The sequence below is a fragment of the Sceloporus undulatus genome, chromosome 3 (genome assembly GCF_019175285.1).
Source record: "Sceloporus undulatus isolate JIND9_A2432 ecotype Alabama chromosome 3, SceUnd_v1.1, whole genome shotgun sequence".
NCBI lineage: Eukaryota > Metazoa > Chordata > Lepidosauria > Squamata > Phrynosomatidae > Sceloporus > Sceloporus undulatus.
In genome coordinates, this window is record NC_056524.1 from 29,573,088 (window position 1) to 29,587,253 (window position 14,166).

The following is a 14,166-nucleotide window of genomic DNA, read 5'->3' on the forward strand; positions in this document are numbered from 1 at the left end:
GTGTGTGTGTGTGTGTGTCTAAAAGTATACATACAATATATATACAATATACATATTTTAAATATGTAATATATACAAAATATATATTATATATAATATAAATATATTACACACAATATATACATATTTGTATATATAGATTGCGGACTATATGTGTGTATACATGTGTGTGTGTGTGTGTGTGTGTGTCTATATGTATCTTGTATATAAAAAGATTAGGTTGTGTTTGCACAAATATCTCCTTGTAAAAGCCTTTTGTTCTGTGTATGTGGTACTCATGAACAAGAATACACTGTTACAAATACGCATGTGCAAATATTGAAACGTTCTCATACTTATCACGCTTCCTATAAGGACAAATGCGGTAAATTGTGTTCCCGTTACGTTCTCAGAACGCTTTACATTTTCGAATGTGATAATATCCGTTCCCATAACGTTACATCTTGAAACGTTTTGGGAACAGAATAGAAATGTTTCAGGCACTGATGCGATAACCTTCTCAGTCTATTTTTGGTAAGACCTTCATACAATTTATGGATGTTTTTATAATTTCAATAGGGTAAATTTTTTTATAAAAAAATGTGTGAGAAAGTAGAATTGACAAATTTATCTATCCTTGATATCTGCATATGGAGTTTGGTACTTGCAATATAATAATAATAAGCATAGTTCACATGTGCAGGTACATTATGCTACATCCCTACACCCATATGTATTATACTCCAATTAATGTCTACAAAGGACTAAGATAAAAATATAGGAAAATGTCTGTGAAACCATGTTCAGTCATCTTAAATATACTATCTACACTCAGTCTTAAACATTTCTAGCCTTCGTTGTTTTTATAATAAAAATATAGAAAAGAATGGCCCCACTTTACTTCTCCATGCCCTGAATGCCTCAGTTCATAGCATTCTTCAGTTGACAAAGGATCCTTGGATGGATTCTTTTTGAGGACATTGACCTCCATTTGCAGATAAAGAGAAAATGACTTTTCAGCACATCTCAATTATTTCAAAAAGAGAAAGAGAAAATATGTGTTGGTTAGTGAATCCTTTGAGTTTTTATCTGCCTAGAGACCTCCACATTTGCAGAGCAAAATGTTTTGTTTCTGCTCTAAATGGACTGTCTTTTATTTCCAACTTAAATCAGTTTGTTTCAAGGTTGCGCTCTCATTGTTGTTAAAGTTGCAGCAAAATATGACACAAATGTTTTTTTAAAATGTGATTGTACAGTTTACATTTTAATAAATTTTGATTCTGTGATTAAGAAAAGCTGTGGGACATTTACTTTGGCAGGCCCCATCTTAGTCACTTGGGTAGAAACTTTCTACTGATCCTAGTTAGTGGTATTGTTTGTTTGCTCTTTTTAATTTAATTAAAGTTGCTGTCTTGTGACGTCACCTACAGATTCCCAGATGCTGTAGGATATGATGGATCTCTCTGTCCAGAACCATAGAGATTGGTCCACACTTAGAGAGGGAGATCTAACCTCAAAAGCCCATTGCCAGGCACTGAAAGAAATCTCCATGCCTGGTGGTAACATAGCTCAAGTGGTATAGAGTGCGAATAAAGACAATGCAGGGGTATGCTGGAGTAGACAGTGAATTAGCTCAGAAATGCCCGCAATCTAGCATTCCTAGAACTGGTTTATATCAGTTCCCTCTTGTTGTAGCCAATGTAAGGGAATTTGTTTAAAAATGAAAAAGCCCGGAAAAAGAAAGGGGACAGCAAAAATGCCACTTCTACCCTCCTTTCAAGAAATGTTTCATGTGCGTTTAAAATATGAAAAGGAAAAATGTATGTCTGCCTCCACAGCTTGAGAATCTATTTCTGCTGGCTTCAACATAGACATACTGTTCTGTGCAAACATGGTCTCCTTCCATTCATAAAGAGGACATGAAACCAGCAGAGAGTCCTATTGGAGAAGAGGGAGTTGTTGATGATTTTTGTTTGCATGCCCAGCTCTACCTTCTGTGCTATTTCCTAGGATCCCATCTCCCTTATGGAAGTTTGTAGAAGCTGCAGTAGAAATGGGCAAAAAAATTCCTCCTTTATTTTCCATGCACAGAGACATCCTGCTAGCACTATGCAACTCTGGATCTAATTCATTATATTCGGTATTTCTTTAATTGTTTCATTCTCTGATATTTTTGTCAGTTATTGATCTAACCATTTCTGGATAAAATGGTTTAACCAGTTTATTGATTCTTCAGTATGAACTTTAATGTAATTTGGTTCTGCAATAGAACATGCTATTCATGGAGGGGCTTCTTGCAGGCATCAGTAGAACTGGACTTCACCCTTGTAGGCATTATCCAACAGTTATGGCAAAATATTGAAAATAAAAGCTATGCTATATTAAACATATTTGTGTTATATTCCTTGCCGGAGCTACAGCTGCTTGTATAGTGGTTTGGCATTAAGAAGTTCTTCAAATGGTATTTCTTGAATGTTCCTTAATTCTGACTTTACCCCACTTAAAAAGATGCTTATTTATTTATTTTTAGGCACTGCAAAAGTGAATCTGGTGAAAATCCCATCAACTGCTTCAAGCCCACGTGACACTGCTCTAGCTGCTGTGATATGCAGTGCACTGGCAACAGTACTTTTAGCTCTCCTCATCCTATGTATTATCTATTGCAAAAGGCAGTTCATGGAAAAGAAACCAACATGTAAGTTTCTCATACTATATTTTTAAGATCGCCTATGTCATTTTTATCTTGAAACAGGCTCCAATGGCCAGTTTTCAGTTCTGGATGCTCTTGAACCACGCAAGGCTTCAAATGTTTCTGGTCTACTTCTGATATAATTTCAATTTCTTTTTTTTTTTACTCTCCCCCCCCCCATTTTTGGGGCTTTTTAAAATGCTATTCCTGAAATTTTCCAGGAGCCTAATCAGCATTTTTTCCCCTAGATATTTGCATGGGGAGGGGCAGGTACTGGCATTGGGAGAGGATACCAGAGCCATGGGCCTGAAAAACATTGGGGGGAATCTGTGAAGGCTATGGGGTACCCATTACCGATTCCTTACCAAAATATAAATGAAATAGACTCTACTATGCAGAGAGAAAAATGTGTGGAAGTTGGCTCTTTGAAAGATTTGATCATATACCCAATCACTGCCAGTCCAGCACCATTATTAGCATTGGTCAAGACATTCACAAAACTGTTTAAATCTGCACTTACAAGATGACCAGCCAAAATTCATTTTACAGTGGAAAAATAATTCGGTGAATCAACAGTGAGACAACGGATATCAAATGAGCTGGGCTTCCTGTCAACAATAAACTATGCCTGGATTTTTCACATGAGGAAAGAAGATGGAGAAATAATTCTTAACTGGCTTTTATAAACTGTTTTCAGCTCTAAACAAGAATCAGACCTGAAAGAACTTCAGTTTTCTATCTGTTACTAGTACAGTCCACTCTCAGTATCCACAGACTTGCCACCTGCGGATTCAACCATCCAAGCCCGCATTGTTACCAATGGCAGCGTGTGCATATAACCGTGCCACCATTAGAGACAGCTCCCATCAGAAACAACTTGAAGACACCAGACATCAAGTAGGGCAAGTCACATCTCTCACCCTCAGGAGAAGGCGATCACCTCCCCCCTTGAGCCTCCGAAGGTGGTAAGAGGCTCCGTTTGGCCACCCAAGTAGCCATGGCACTCACCTGCCATCAGGCACTGAGGAGAAAATAGACATCCCTCTTTGTCCGTTTGGGCCTCAGAAGGCTCAAGAGTGGAGGCAATGAATAATAAGGAAGGGCAGTTTCAGCACCCGCCATATCATGGGGCAGCCCCAGAGCAGTTGTTTGGCCACTGAAAGCAGCATCTACCAGCCTCTGGAGGCGAGGTGAGGCAAGGCAAGGCGAGTCCTGTTCCGTTGTCCCTTATGGCAGCATGGCCACATGTTTTGCACGGACACATTTTTGTATCCGTGGGGGGTCCAGAACGGATCCCCCATGGATACCAAGCGCCAACTGTAGATAGTTTCAGTTAAAATTTTAAAGCCATCTGAAGTAGGCTGAGAACTAGAATATACACATGAAATTATATGGTTCATACAGGCTCTTGCTGTGTTTCTCTGAAAATAAGACACTGACTTATATTTATTTTTCTTCAAGAAGACACAGTATGGCTTACTTTCAGGGGATGTCTTATTTTTATTTAGTATGGTACAAAAATCTACATTTATTCAAATATAGTTAAATCGTCGTCTTCTGGAACTTCATCATAAATCTCCAATCCAGGAATTCCATCCACAGTGCTGAGTAAAACGGGAGCCACAGCTTTACTTCTTCCCTCTGAGGACACACAATACCTAAAGCAGAGTGTCCTGCTCCTCACTTCACTGAGGAGACTTTTACTTTCACTTTCACACAGGCCCTGGGGAATGGACCCAGCACCGAATGGAAGGGGGCGGAAAGGGAACAGAAAGGGAATATCATCCATTTTACCACACAGGAGAACGCCGCCGATGCCGCCATAAGTCCCTGTTCTGTTCCCCATCCATCCTACAGAGGCTGATTTTCAGTTCTTGAAAAAAGGCCTCTGTGGGATGGATAGGGAATAGAACGGGAACTTCTGGCAGAATCAGCGGTGGTCTCCCGTGCGGTAAACAACCAGGACCTGACAGGGGAAGCTGACCTTGTTGATGGGGCTGCCTGCACCTCTCCGGTCACCTCCAAGATAGCAGCTGTCATAATAACAACAACAACAACAACAACAACAATAGTTTATATTTTCCCACCTCTCCCAGATGGATTGAGGTGGGATTACAGTCCACTGAAATACATACATCAATACTTAAAATACATAAAAAAGCACATCAATAAAAGCACATCAATAAAATTAATAACAATCTTAAAAACTAACTCTTCATCAAGTGGCAATGCAATAGAGTTATACAGTGGTCAGAGGGTGTTTCCTACATAAGGTTAGGTGGGTAAGCTCTGCATAAGAGATCCGTCTTAAGTGCCTTCTTAAACGCCTCCAAGGAAGTAATGAGATGGATCACTTCTGGAAGACCATTCCACAGTTTCGGAGCGGCTGCAGTAAAGGCTTTCTGGGTGGTTGATATAAGCCTGGTTGATTGGTGTTCTAGCACATTCTTGCCAGTTATTCTGAGAGTGCGGGGCGGATTGTGTAGGGAGAGGCGTTCCCGCAAGTAACTCGGGCCCAAGCCATGTAGGATTTTAAAGGTAATAACCAACACCTTGTATTGCGCCCGGAAGCTAATCGGCACCCAGTGAAGAGATTTTAAAACAGGTGTTATGTGGTCAAACCTGGATGAACCGGTGACCAATCTGGCTGCTGCATTTTGAACCAACTGAAGCTTCCGAACTTGTTACAAGGGTAGCCCCATGTAGATGGGGCAGATGAGAAGGGCTGCCCACCTTCTTTACCACCCCTTGCCGGTATGTTGCATAGCCACACCTATTACTATGTCTTATTTTCAGGGTATGGCTTATATTGCACAAATGCTTAGAAATACTGCTATGGCTTATTTTATGGGTATGTCTTATTTTTGGGGAAACACAGTAGAGTCTCTGGTCCAACTTGCAATTGCATGTGGATTTGAAATTTTACTAACTGTAACAAGAGATTACTGTGCACAGAAATAAGACAGTTTAACAATATTCAGTGTCAATGTCTTCTCTAAAGGGTCTATGAGGTCACAGGATGTTCACTACGAAGGATCTGAACTTTCATGTTTTGATAGACCACAGCTTAATATGTATGCTCACCGAACATGCTGCCAGTGTCAACAGGACCCATCCCAGATGTGTGGTAAGGACCTTTTCCCATTGTACCTTTATGCAAGAAGGCTTTATCCAAGCATTAGAACACAAAAGATGTAGTGATTTTGAATTTGTCTTTTGTTCACTCCAGGCATCTATAGAAGTAGACCAAGGGCGGATATACACAGCCAGGAAGCAGCGTCCTGGCAGTGATAGTAGGGCTTGGGACCATGCACCAACTGTACGCTCCCAAGTATGATGTGCGGGCGGTGCCATTATAGAGCGGCACCACCCACACAGGGGGCGTGTAGATAACATGTGGGTGCCTGAGCGCCCACATGACTCTTACAGGAAGCGGCGTATCATGCTGCAAAAAGGAGCCACTCTAGGTGGTTCCGTTTTTGCTGCGTAGCGTTCCCATGCTGTTTGGTTGCTGCGGCAGTGCTGCACAGCAAAGAGGGGTGGTGCTTCCTCACCTGTGTGTACAGCCCCCAAGTCTATGACATTATCTAATTTTTAAAATAAATGTCCTGCACTGTCTTTTGTCAAGCAAGGGTCATCACTTCTTTAACCAGTTTCAAAACTGAGTTGAAGACTATATTGTTCAGGGAAGCATTCCCAGGCATTGTGTGACTGTTTATCCGATTATCTGATATTTTATTTTATTTGATACTTGATATACTTATGATGTTTTTACTGTTGTAATCCCGCTTCAATCCGAAGGGAGAAGCGGGAAATATAAATAAATTTTTAATATTACTTAATCTGTTGCCTCCTTATTTTATCTAATTCTATCTTGTATTATTATCTGTTGTTTTATATGCATTTTGTAGAATCTACGCCATTGGCAGGTTTCATTTTTATCGATTTTATTGTCTATATGTACAGTGCTGTGTAAATCTACAGCGCTTTATAAATATAATAATAATAATAATAATAATAATAATAATAATAATAATAATAATAATAAATTGTCCTATAGTCTAGCATGTATTCTTTCTAGATCTGTACAATTTGTTAAAATAAATCTTTAATTTTGTTTAGGTCCTGTACATTTGATCCCATCACTGTGCTGTGATGAAACATGTAGCTTGGAACATAGTTGTCAAAGCTGTCCTTTTCATTCTCGAACCACACTTCATGAAAGGTATATCAGTTTTTTTATTTGGGCTCACACTCTTTTCTGTTAACAATTTTTTTAAAAAAAATGCTTTTTAATTAATGTATATATTTCAGAAGAATAAAGTTCAAGACTTTTAAGTTCAGACAAATGTATTCTATCAGGTTCATGGAAATGTATTCTTCATTGTGATCACTTGCATCACATAAATGGTCTGTGCCACTGTGTCCAGCCTTACTGTGGAACCTTGTAGAGCTTAGCGTTCTGGCAGTAGCTTTGTTCTTTTTACCACATAAGTCCTGATTTGAAGCTACTGTCAATTCTGTTTCAACCACCATAGCTGTAGAATATGTAGGAGTTTGAGCTAGAATCACTGGCTAGTTTGCATAGGCCTTGTTCCCACTACATTTAAATTGGGATCAGGATCCAGGTTAAATGGGCATGGTTCCCACTGAATCCAATTGTAGAAATCAATTCAGAAAGGGGGGCTATGCTTTTTGACCATTTTTGACCATTTAACCCGCGTCAAAAAGATGCTGGGAAAATGAGGTGTTTTTTTGGGCTGAATCCATTTATTTAGAAATAAATGGATTCAGCTCAAGTAGGAACCAAGCGGATTCAAATCTGCTCTGGTTCCCACTGGCAGTCCGGACCGGGGGGGGGGGGGCAGCTGGCATGGTCCAGCTTCTCCTGGCCCCAAAATCCAAAGCCCAGCCTCCTTACTGGCTTCTTTGGCTGCTGACCGACTTCCCTGCGGCTTTTTTTAAATTTCCTGTAGCTGGGGAGGCCAGAAGGAGATCACAAAGAATCCAAAAAACTTGCAATCTCATTCCCGGCATCCTCCCGGCATCTCTGCAACCTCCTTCCAGCCTCCCCGGCTGTGAGACTTTTTAAAAAAGGCCGCATGGAACCCGGTCAGCAGACAAAAAAGCTGGTAAGGAGACTGGACCAGGGATTTTGGGGCCAAAAGAGGCAGAGCAATCAAGCTGCCCCCCGCCACTTGCCGATTCCTAAACTGATTCTTGAAACCGGCGCAAACATAGTGGGAACTACCTTTTTTCAGAACCGGTTTCAGGAATCAATTCAGCAAATGGATTTTCCGTTAAGTGGGAATGGGTCCATAGTCTTTTTCTTTCCTTATTATTTGCTGGTTTTATTTTTGAAGTTGTTTCTGTTTGCATTTTTGTTTTTCATCAGACTGTTGTCCTTTGCTTTGCTTGAGGCCTGTGGTTTCAGGGGCTAAACATACTGGCACTAAACACCGGCATCAGGCTGAATGTGGGCATGGCAATCGCATGCCGTCTGCCCCAACTCCTCCCCATGCCAACGTCACGTCGCACAGTCAACCGAACGTCAGGTGGCATCACAATGTTTCTTTGGTGCAATGTTTAGATGCACTGCGCTAAAGAATCAGCGAAAAGCCACCACCGCAGAGGCAAGGGCAGCTTTTTGCCACTCTAAAAAGGACCAGCATTTTGCTGGTTCTTTTTAGAGTGGCAAACTGCTGAATCGGGGTCACAGTGTACAGTTGCTGCTGTCCCAATACAGCACTGAAAGGAGTGCTGGGATGCTGCTCTATCAGGGTGGTCTGTTTTGCCCCTCAGGCATTTTTCAAGAGATGTATGCCATGTGGAGGATGGTCTACTTGCATTCATGGACATCTGTTATTTCTTTTGTTCGAGGGAGCAATATCAGCATTACCTGTAGACATTATAGGTAGAGTCATCAGAACATGACTGCAGTTCCTTCTGTAGGAAAAGGCATTTATGTCTATGGAATGTTTTCCTAAAACTCCAACTTTTTGCAATATTATTGGTTTTGACAGGAAAAGTTGTGTCAAGTCCAGATGCTCTGTTTCTTTGAGCTACTAGTACCAGTATCAAGGCTTCAGAACGAACAAAATTTTGTCAGGGGAACCTGTAGCAGAAGATGTGTATCATAAACAAAATGGGTGCATTTGCCAGATAAAGGGGAGAAAATGAACATGAGATGGTCTTGTTGGAAGAGTTGATTTTGCTTTCCAGTGATTTTGCCAGCTGTGCCCTCAGGCTTTAGAAGTGTAGTTGCATCCTCCTTCAAAGATTTTTGAGCTAGATGTTTCTCTGATTCTGCGCATTAAATGTATGGCTGTTACACAGATTCCTATGGCTGATTCAGTGGCGGAAGGAGAGAGGCAAAGAATCAGTTCCAAAAGAAATTCCTTGAATGACTTTAGCTTAACAACACACTTGTAGCTGAGCAGGCTACAGCCTGGGTTCTATATAGACCTCAGATGCCTTTCTATAGGCCATTGTTCCTGTTTCTTTCTATTTCTGCTTCTCATGAAGGTGGTGGCAAAGACTTATCATGGCAGGATTGATTGTGACCATCCTTTGTTAATCAAGTAAAAGCTGGTTTGTGCTGTATCATAAATGAAATAAGATCATTACTTCAGTTTTCGATCTTCATGTTATTTTTGAGCATTGTTAAAGTTAGCTGTTATTTCCCATCTTTTTAAATATATATTTTTTTCTTTCTTTTTGCAGAGGTTCAAGCTCAGTTGGGGAAATGATTCCAGCATTCCTTGGTTCTCTGTCTCATTCTGCCTGTGGAGATCTTTCAGATGCTTGGCCCCTTATCCAAAATCCAGCTTGTTGTGATAGTATTTCTTTCTGTGAATCATATACTGAGCTAATAGAAGATGAAAATTCTTTCAGCTTAGAGACTGAAAAAACAGCCATTGTGGAGTCCGATAATGAACAGGATCTAAGTATATTAACATCTTCAAGGTCACATTTTGGAAGCCTGACAGAATCAACTGAACTTCCTAATAAGACGTACTGTGTCACAACATCATTAAGCCAGTTTATGGCTGCTGAACCACTGTCAACAACAGTGCATGATAGAATACTTAGTGATTCCACAAACTGATGAACAGGTAAGAAGAAAGCAATTAATAGTTGTCTAGGAGACAAGAGTATTGTCTCAGATACCCCCTTGTCCAGTTAAAAATGTATGTCTCAAAGTATCTCAATTTCTAATTCTTACTTGGTATGAACTCCATGTTTTTCAAAAAGATCTCCACGAATTGAAACAAACTCATGATGCCATACCTGAAAGCTTGTTTCTTATTTCTTTCTTATTTCTTGAAAGTATTGCCTCCCAGCCCACAAGGGTTCCTGAGATGCTCAGCTACTCTAAAAATTGCTAAAAGTAGTCTAAAAACAATTCTAGAATCCAATTTTGAAACAGTTAAAGCAGCAGTTTCAAACAATGAATCTTGCTAATTCTGTGCTAGTTCAAAATACAAATCAGTGCCTGACACTTGCAGCACCATTAATAGTGGATGAAGGACCACAAAGTATAGCAAAGAGATAACAGCAACTTCTGTTTTTGTAAAATTTAGAATCAATATGATTTATAGTGCCATCCTTTATTGTGAGGTAAGTGTTCATAGAATTGCAGCCTGATGTTTTTCAAACATTTAAGATACAAAGATGCCATACTTTGGTTGACAATTTAGTGCAGAAAGCATCATCCATTACTGAGGTCCATGCTGGCATAGCTTCAAGGAAGGGAATCGCCCTAGGTCTGAATAGGGCATGAGTAGCCCATGATTGGTGGCTCACTCTAAAATGGCATCCCTTTGTCTATTTCACTTCCATTTTTGTTTTTGGATCGCTCTCTTTTTTTTAAATTTTTCCCATCTGTCAAATGACTTGGTGGCTTAGTGGTTAAGACACTAATTCTGACAATTGGAAAGTTGGCAGTTTGAGGCTCGGGTGCTGCATGCTGGGTTGAGCTCCTGTCACTAGTCCCACCTTCTGCCAATCTAGCAGTTCAAAAGCATGCAAGTGCAAGTAGATATATAGATACCACTTTGGTGGGAAGATAACCATTTGGTGCAGTCATGCTGTCCACATAACCACGGAGTCCTCTTTGGACAATGCTGACTCTTCGGCTTAGTAACAGAGATGAATGCCAACTCCTACAGTTGGTTATGACTAGACATTCATGTCAAGGGACTACCTTTACCTTTACTTTTTATCTCAAGCTGCTGTCCTTTCATCACATGTCAGGGTAATAATTTGAAAGATAATAGTTAGAAAATATTTGGTCTCCTTTTCAAACCTGTTTTGAAGATCTAATTTTAATTGTCTCTCCAGGCAGTCATTGTTCTGTTTAATGTTAATTGTCCAAGTCATTCTCTAGTTTTGCCTAGGTTGCCAAAAATGGCAGCTAGTTGCCCAAGAGGAAGGCATGTATCTATATATACATGTATCTATATAATTTGGGATAGCTCAGACTACTGCCCTTGCACCACATGTCGGTCTAATCTTTTAAAACATAATAGTTTCAAAATATTTGGTCTCCTGTTCAAACCAGTTTTGAAAATCTAATTTTAATTGTCTGGCTGTACAGTCATTCTGTTTAATATTAATTGATCAAGAACTAGAGTATGTTTTACAGTTTACCAAAAATAACAGCTAGTTGCCCAAGAAAAGGGCAAGTATCTACATATGTGTATCAGGCTGTGAATCTAAAAGATGGTCGTTGGCAGCCTCTGCAGATGCAACACGTGTCTGGAAGTTTATAGGGCTGTTCAGGAACATCTGGACCCAAGCTGTATAGAGCTTTTATAGATCATAGCAAGCACTGGTTATGACCTATAAAGCCTTCTTTGGCATAGGTCCAGACTGTCTGAAAGATTGTATTGCCCTGTATGGGTCTGCCAGTATCTTAAGATCCTCATGGGAGGACTTACTCTCAATCCTACCACCATTACAGGCCCATCTGGTGAGGACACAGGAGCGAATTTTATGTAATTTCCTTCCACAGAAGTCTGGGCTGGCTCCCCCTTTCTGCTCTTCTTTTGCTAGCAAAAGACCTTTTTATTCAAACAGTCATCGAGTGAATAAGTGGTTACAGGGACCCTTTTTATAGTGTGTGTGTGTGTGCACTCTGTATTTTTAACTTCATTTTTAGGTTTTAAATGATTTTATACTTTTTGAAATTGTAAAGGTTGTCTTTACATGAGTTGTCTTTTAACTTGTTTTGTGCCTTTTTGAGGTTATTTTATTTCAGGGCTTTTTTCCTCCAAAATAGTTTGCAAAAAAAGTCTTGGACTTTTGCAATCAAGCCCCTCCTCCCATTTTTGTATGGAAAACAATGTGCTGATCCCAAAACTACTGTTTTTTTCCACACACAAAATACTGATTTTTGCACGGCTGACTCCCTGCCCACACACACAAAAAAATTTGATGACAGTTAGCTGTTTTATTAATTCAGTGTCACACTGAGGATGAGGGAAAAAAATGTAAGTATTCTTGGGTCCCTAGAAAGCAGTAGAGAAACCTAGGCAAGAATTAACATTGGTGGTGTCCTTAGAAGGCAAAACTATGACACTTAGTGTAAAAAGGGGAGCGTTATATTTCTTACCCTTTGGGAAAATGTTAGAAAGATAAATCTATACTTGGCATACAAAAACTCTGTATTGGTTAGAATAGTAAAAATGGATAGCCTTTTATAATAGTATACATTTTGAACATGGGTTCTGTAACACCTGCCGCCTTGCCCTTTTTCTTTTTTAAGGAATCTAAAGGACGTTCCTTGGCAGCCCATAAACTGAATGCTTCCTTACATGCCTCTCCTCTATTGCTTGTGAATGGAATGTAGCCTGGATCTCGATGTTACAAGGTTTCAGAAACAGCTGAAAGAAATTGGCAGCATTTCAAAGCTCTTGGGCAGTTGTGTTTGAGATACAGCAGCTGTATGGGGAAACTTCAAGGAGAAGCATGGTGAAAGACCAAAGGAAGTTCCATGCTTCTCTCTCTCTTTTTCTCTTTCTTAAACAGCAGGATTGTGTGTGTCTTGTCGACACACAAAGTTTAGACTAGTCTCACAGCTAAGCAGATTATGTAAATATAACAAGCAACAGAATAGTATGTTTGTGTGTATATGGCTGCTAACAGCAGCAGATGTGTGTCTGTTATTTGTTGGCAAAGTGAAGCATTTAATGGGATTTTCAACAAGCTGCATGGATTCAGTGTAGAATGTGCCATAAGTCTAATACTGCAGGGAATCCTTTTTTTTAATGAATACATTCATGTTTTTATGCTTCCTTCCATTTGTTGATTGTTAAATTGTAAACTATGGTATCTGACAGTTGCAGTGTTATGTGCATAAATGTTTGCTGTAAAAACTGCAAGTGCACTGAATTATCCTTTGCACAGTTTTTTGCAGAGCAGTTCTGTGTATATTTACTCAGTATGATGTCCCCCTGCTTCAGCAATGCTGAACTTTCAGGTAAATGTGCACAGGATTACAGCTCTAATGTAGTAGCAACTTTCCGCCATTAAGATCTATCCTTTCCAAAATATATTAATGCCAGCTTTCAATAAAATATCTCTCCCATAACTTCTTGTATTTAATATGATGGCATATTAAAACTGTTGGTATTATCCGCATTAAACACATGAAGGTGCCATTCATTTCTTCGTTTCTTAAACTCCTTAAGTATCAATAGGACTTAAAGGTGCTTAGTTTACCTTTTATTTTTTAGATTTGAAACAAATAATGAGAGGTAATCAAAGATAATAAAATTAGTGGGGAAAGTAATTTACACTATATATATATATATAGAGAGAGAGAGAGGGAAATAATGTAAGGTAGGGTATATATATATATATATATATATACACCCTACCTTACATTATTTCTTTTATACTGAAAGGGAAGTGCTTATTTAAATCTGTTAATTCTGACTTGACATTTTAATTTACATCATCTTCTGCACAAAGCCTTACCAGAATGTAGGTGAAAAGTCCCACCCATGATTTCGGTATCAATATTATCTAGACTTCCTCATCTATCTTCAGTTTGTCCACTTTGAAGTAAGAGTATAAGCAGATAGAAGGTCCTTGTCTTTCTATTAAAACACTTCATATTAAAATTAGCACGCTTACTGATTCTCAAGTATGATTTCATAACTGGCTCTGTTTGGAAAGAGTGAGTGGGCAGTACTTGTGATAGTTAATATTGCACTGAAATCCTCCTTAACTCTCCCTCAGCATCCTCCAAGGATAAGCAAGGAAAGCAATGAAGGGCGAAACAATCTAAAACACTCCTTATCAGTCCCCAGAAAATGATCTCAAAACAACACTAAAGTTTCATTGAGAGAAAGTGATATACAGTGGACCCTTGCTATACACTGGGGTTTGGTTCCAAGATCCCCTGTGGATAACAAAATCCGTGGATGCTCAAGTCCCATTAAATATGATATAATAAAATGGTGTCCTTCATAAAAATTGGAAAATCAAGG

General features: G+C 39.4%; 1 protein-coding gene across 1 annotated transcript in view; it reads left to right on the plus strand.

Annotated features, from left to right (window-relative positions):
- TNFRSF19 (TNF receptor superfamily member 19) overlaps positions 1-13,470 on the plus strand; it is a 195,585-nt gene extending 182,115 nt beyond the window's left edge. Inside the window, exons 6-10 of the mRNA XM_042459865.1 lie at positions 2,510-2,674; positions 5,670-5,795; positions 6,791-6,893; positions 9,392-9,783; positions 12,438-13,470. Of these exons, the coding sequence (XP_042315799.1) occupies positions 2,510-2,674; positions 5,670-5,795; positions 6,791-6,893; positions 9,392-9,776 (779 nt within the window). The 3' untranslated portion in view covers positions 9,777-9,783; positions 12,438-13,470. The remainder of the gene's footprint in view (positions 1-2,509; positions 2,675-5,669; positions 5,796-6,790; positions 6,894-9,391; positions 9,784-12,437) is intronic.
- Positions 13,471-14,166: the final 696 nt, after the last annotated feature.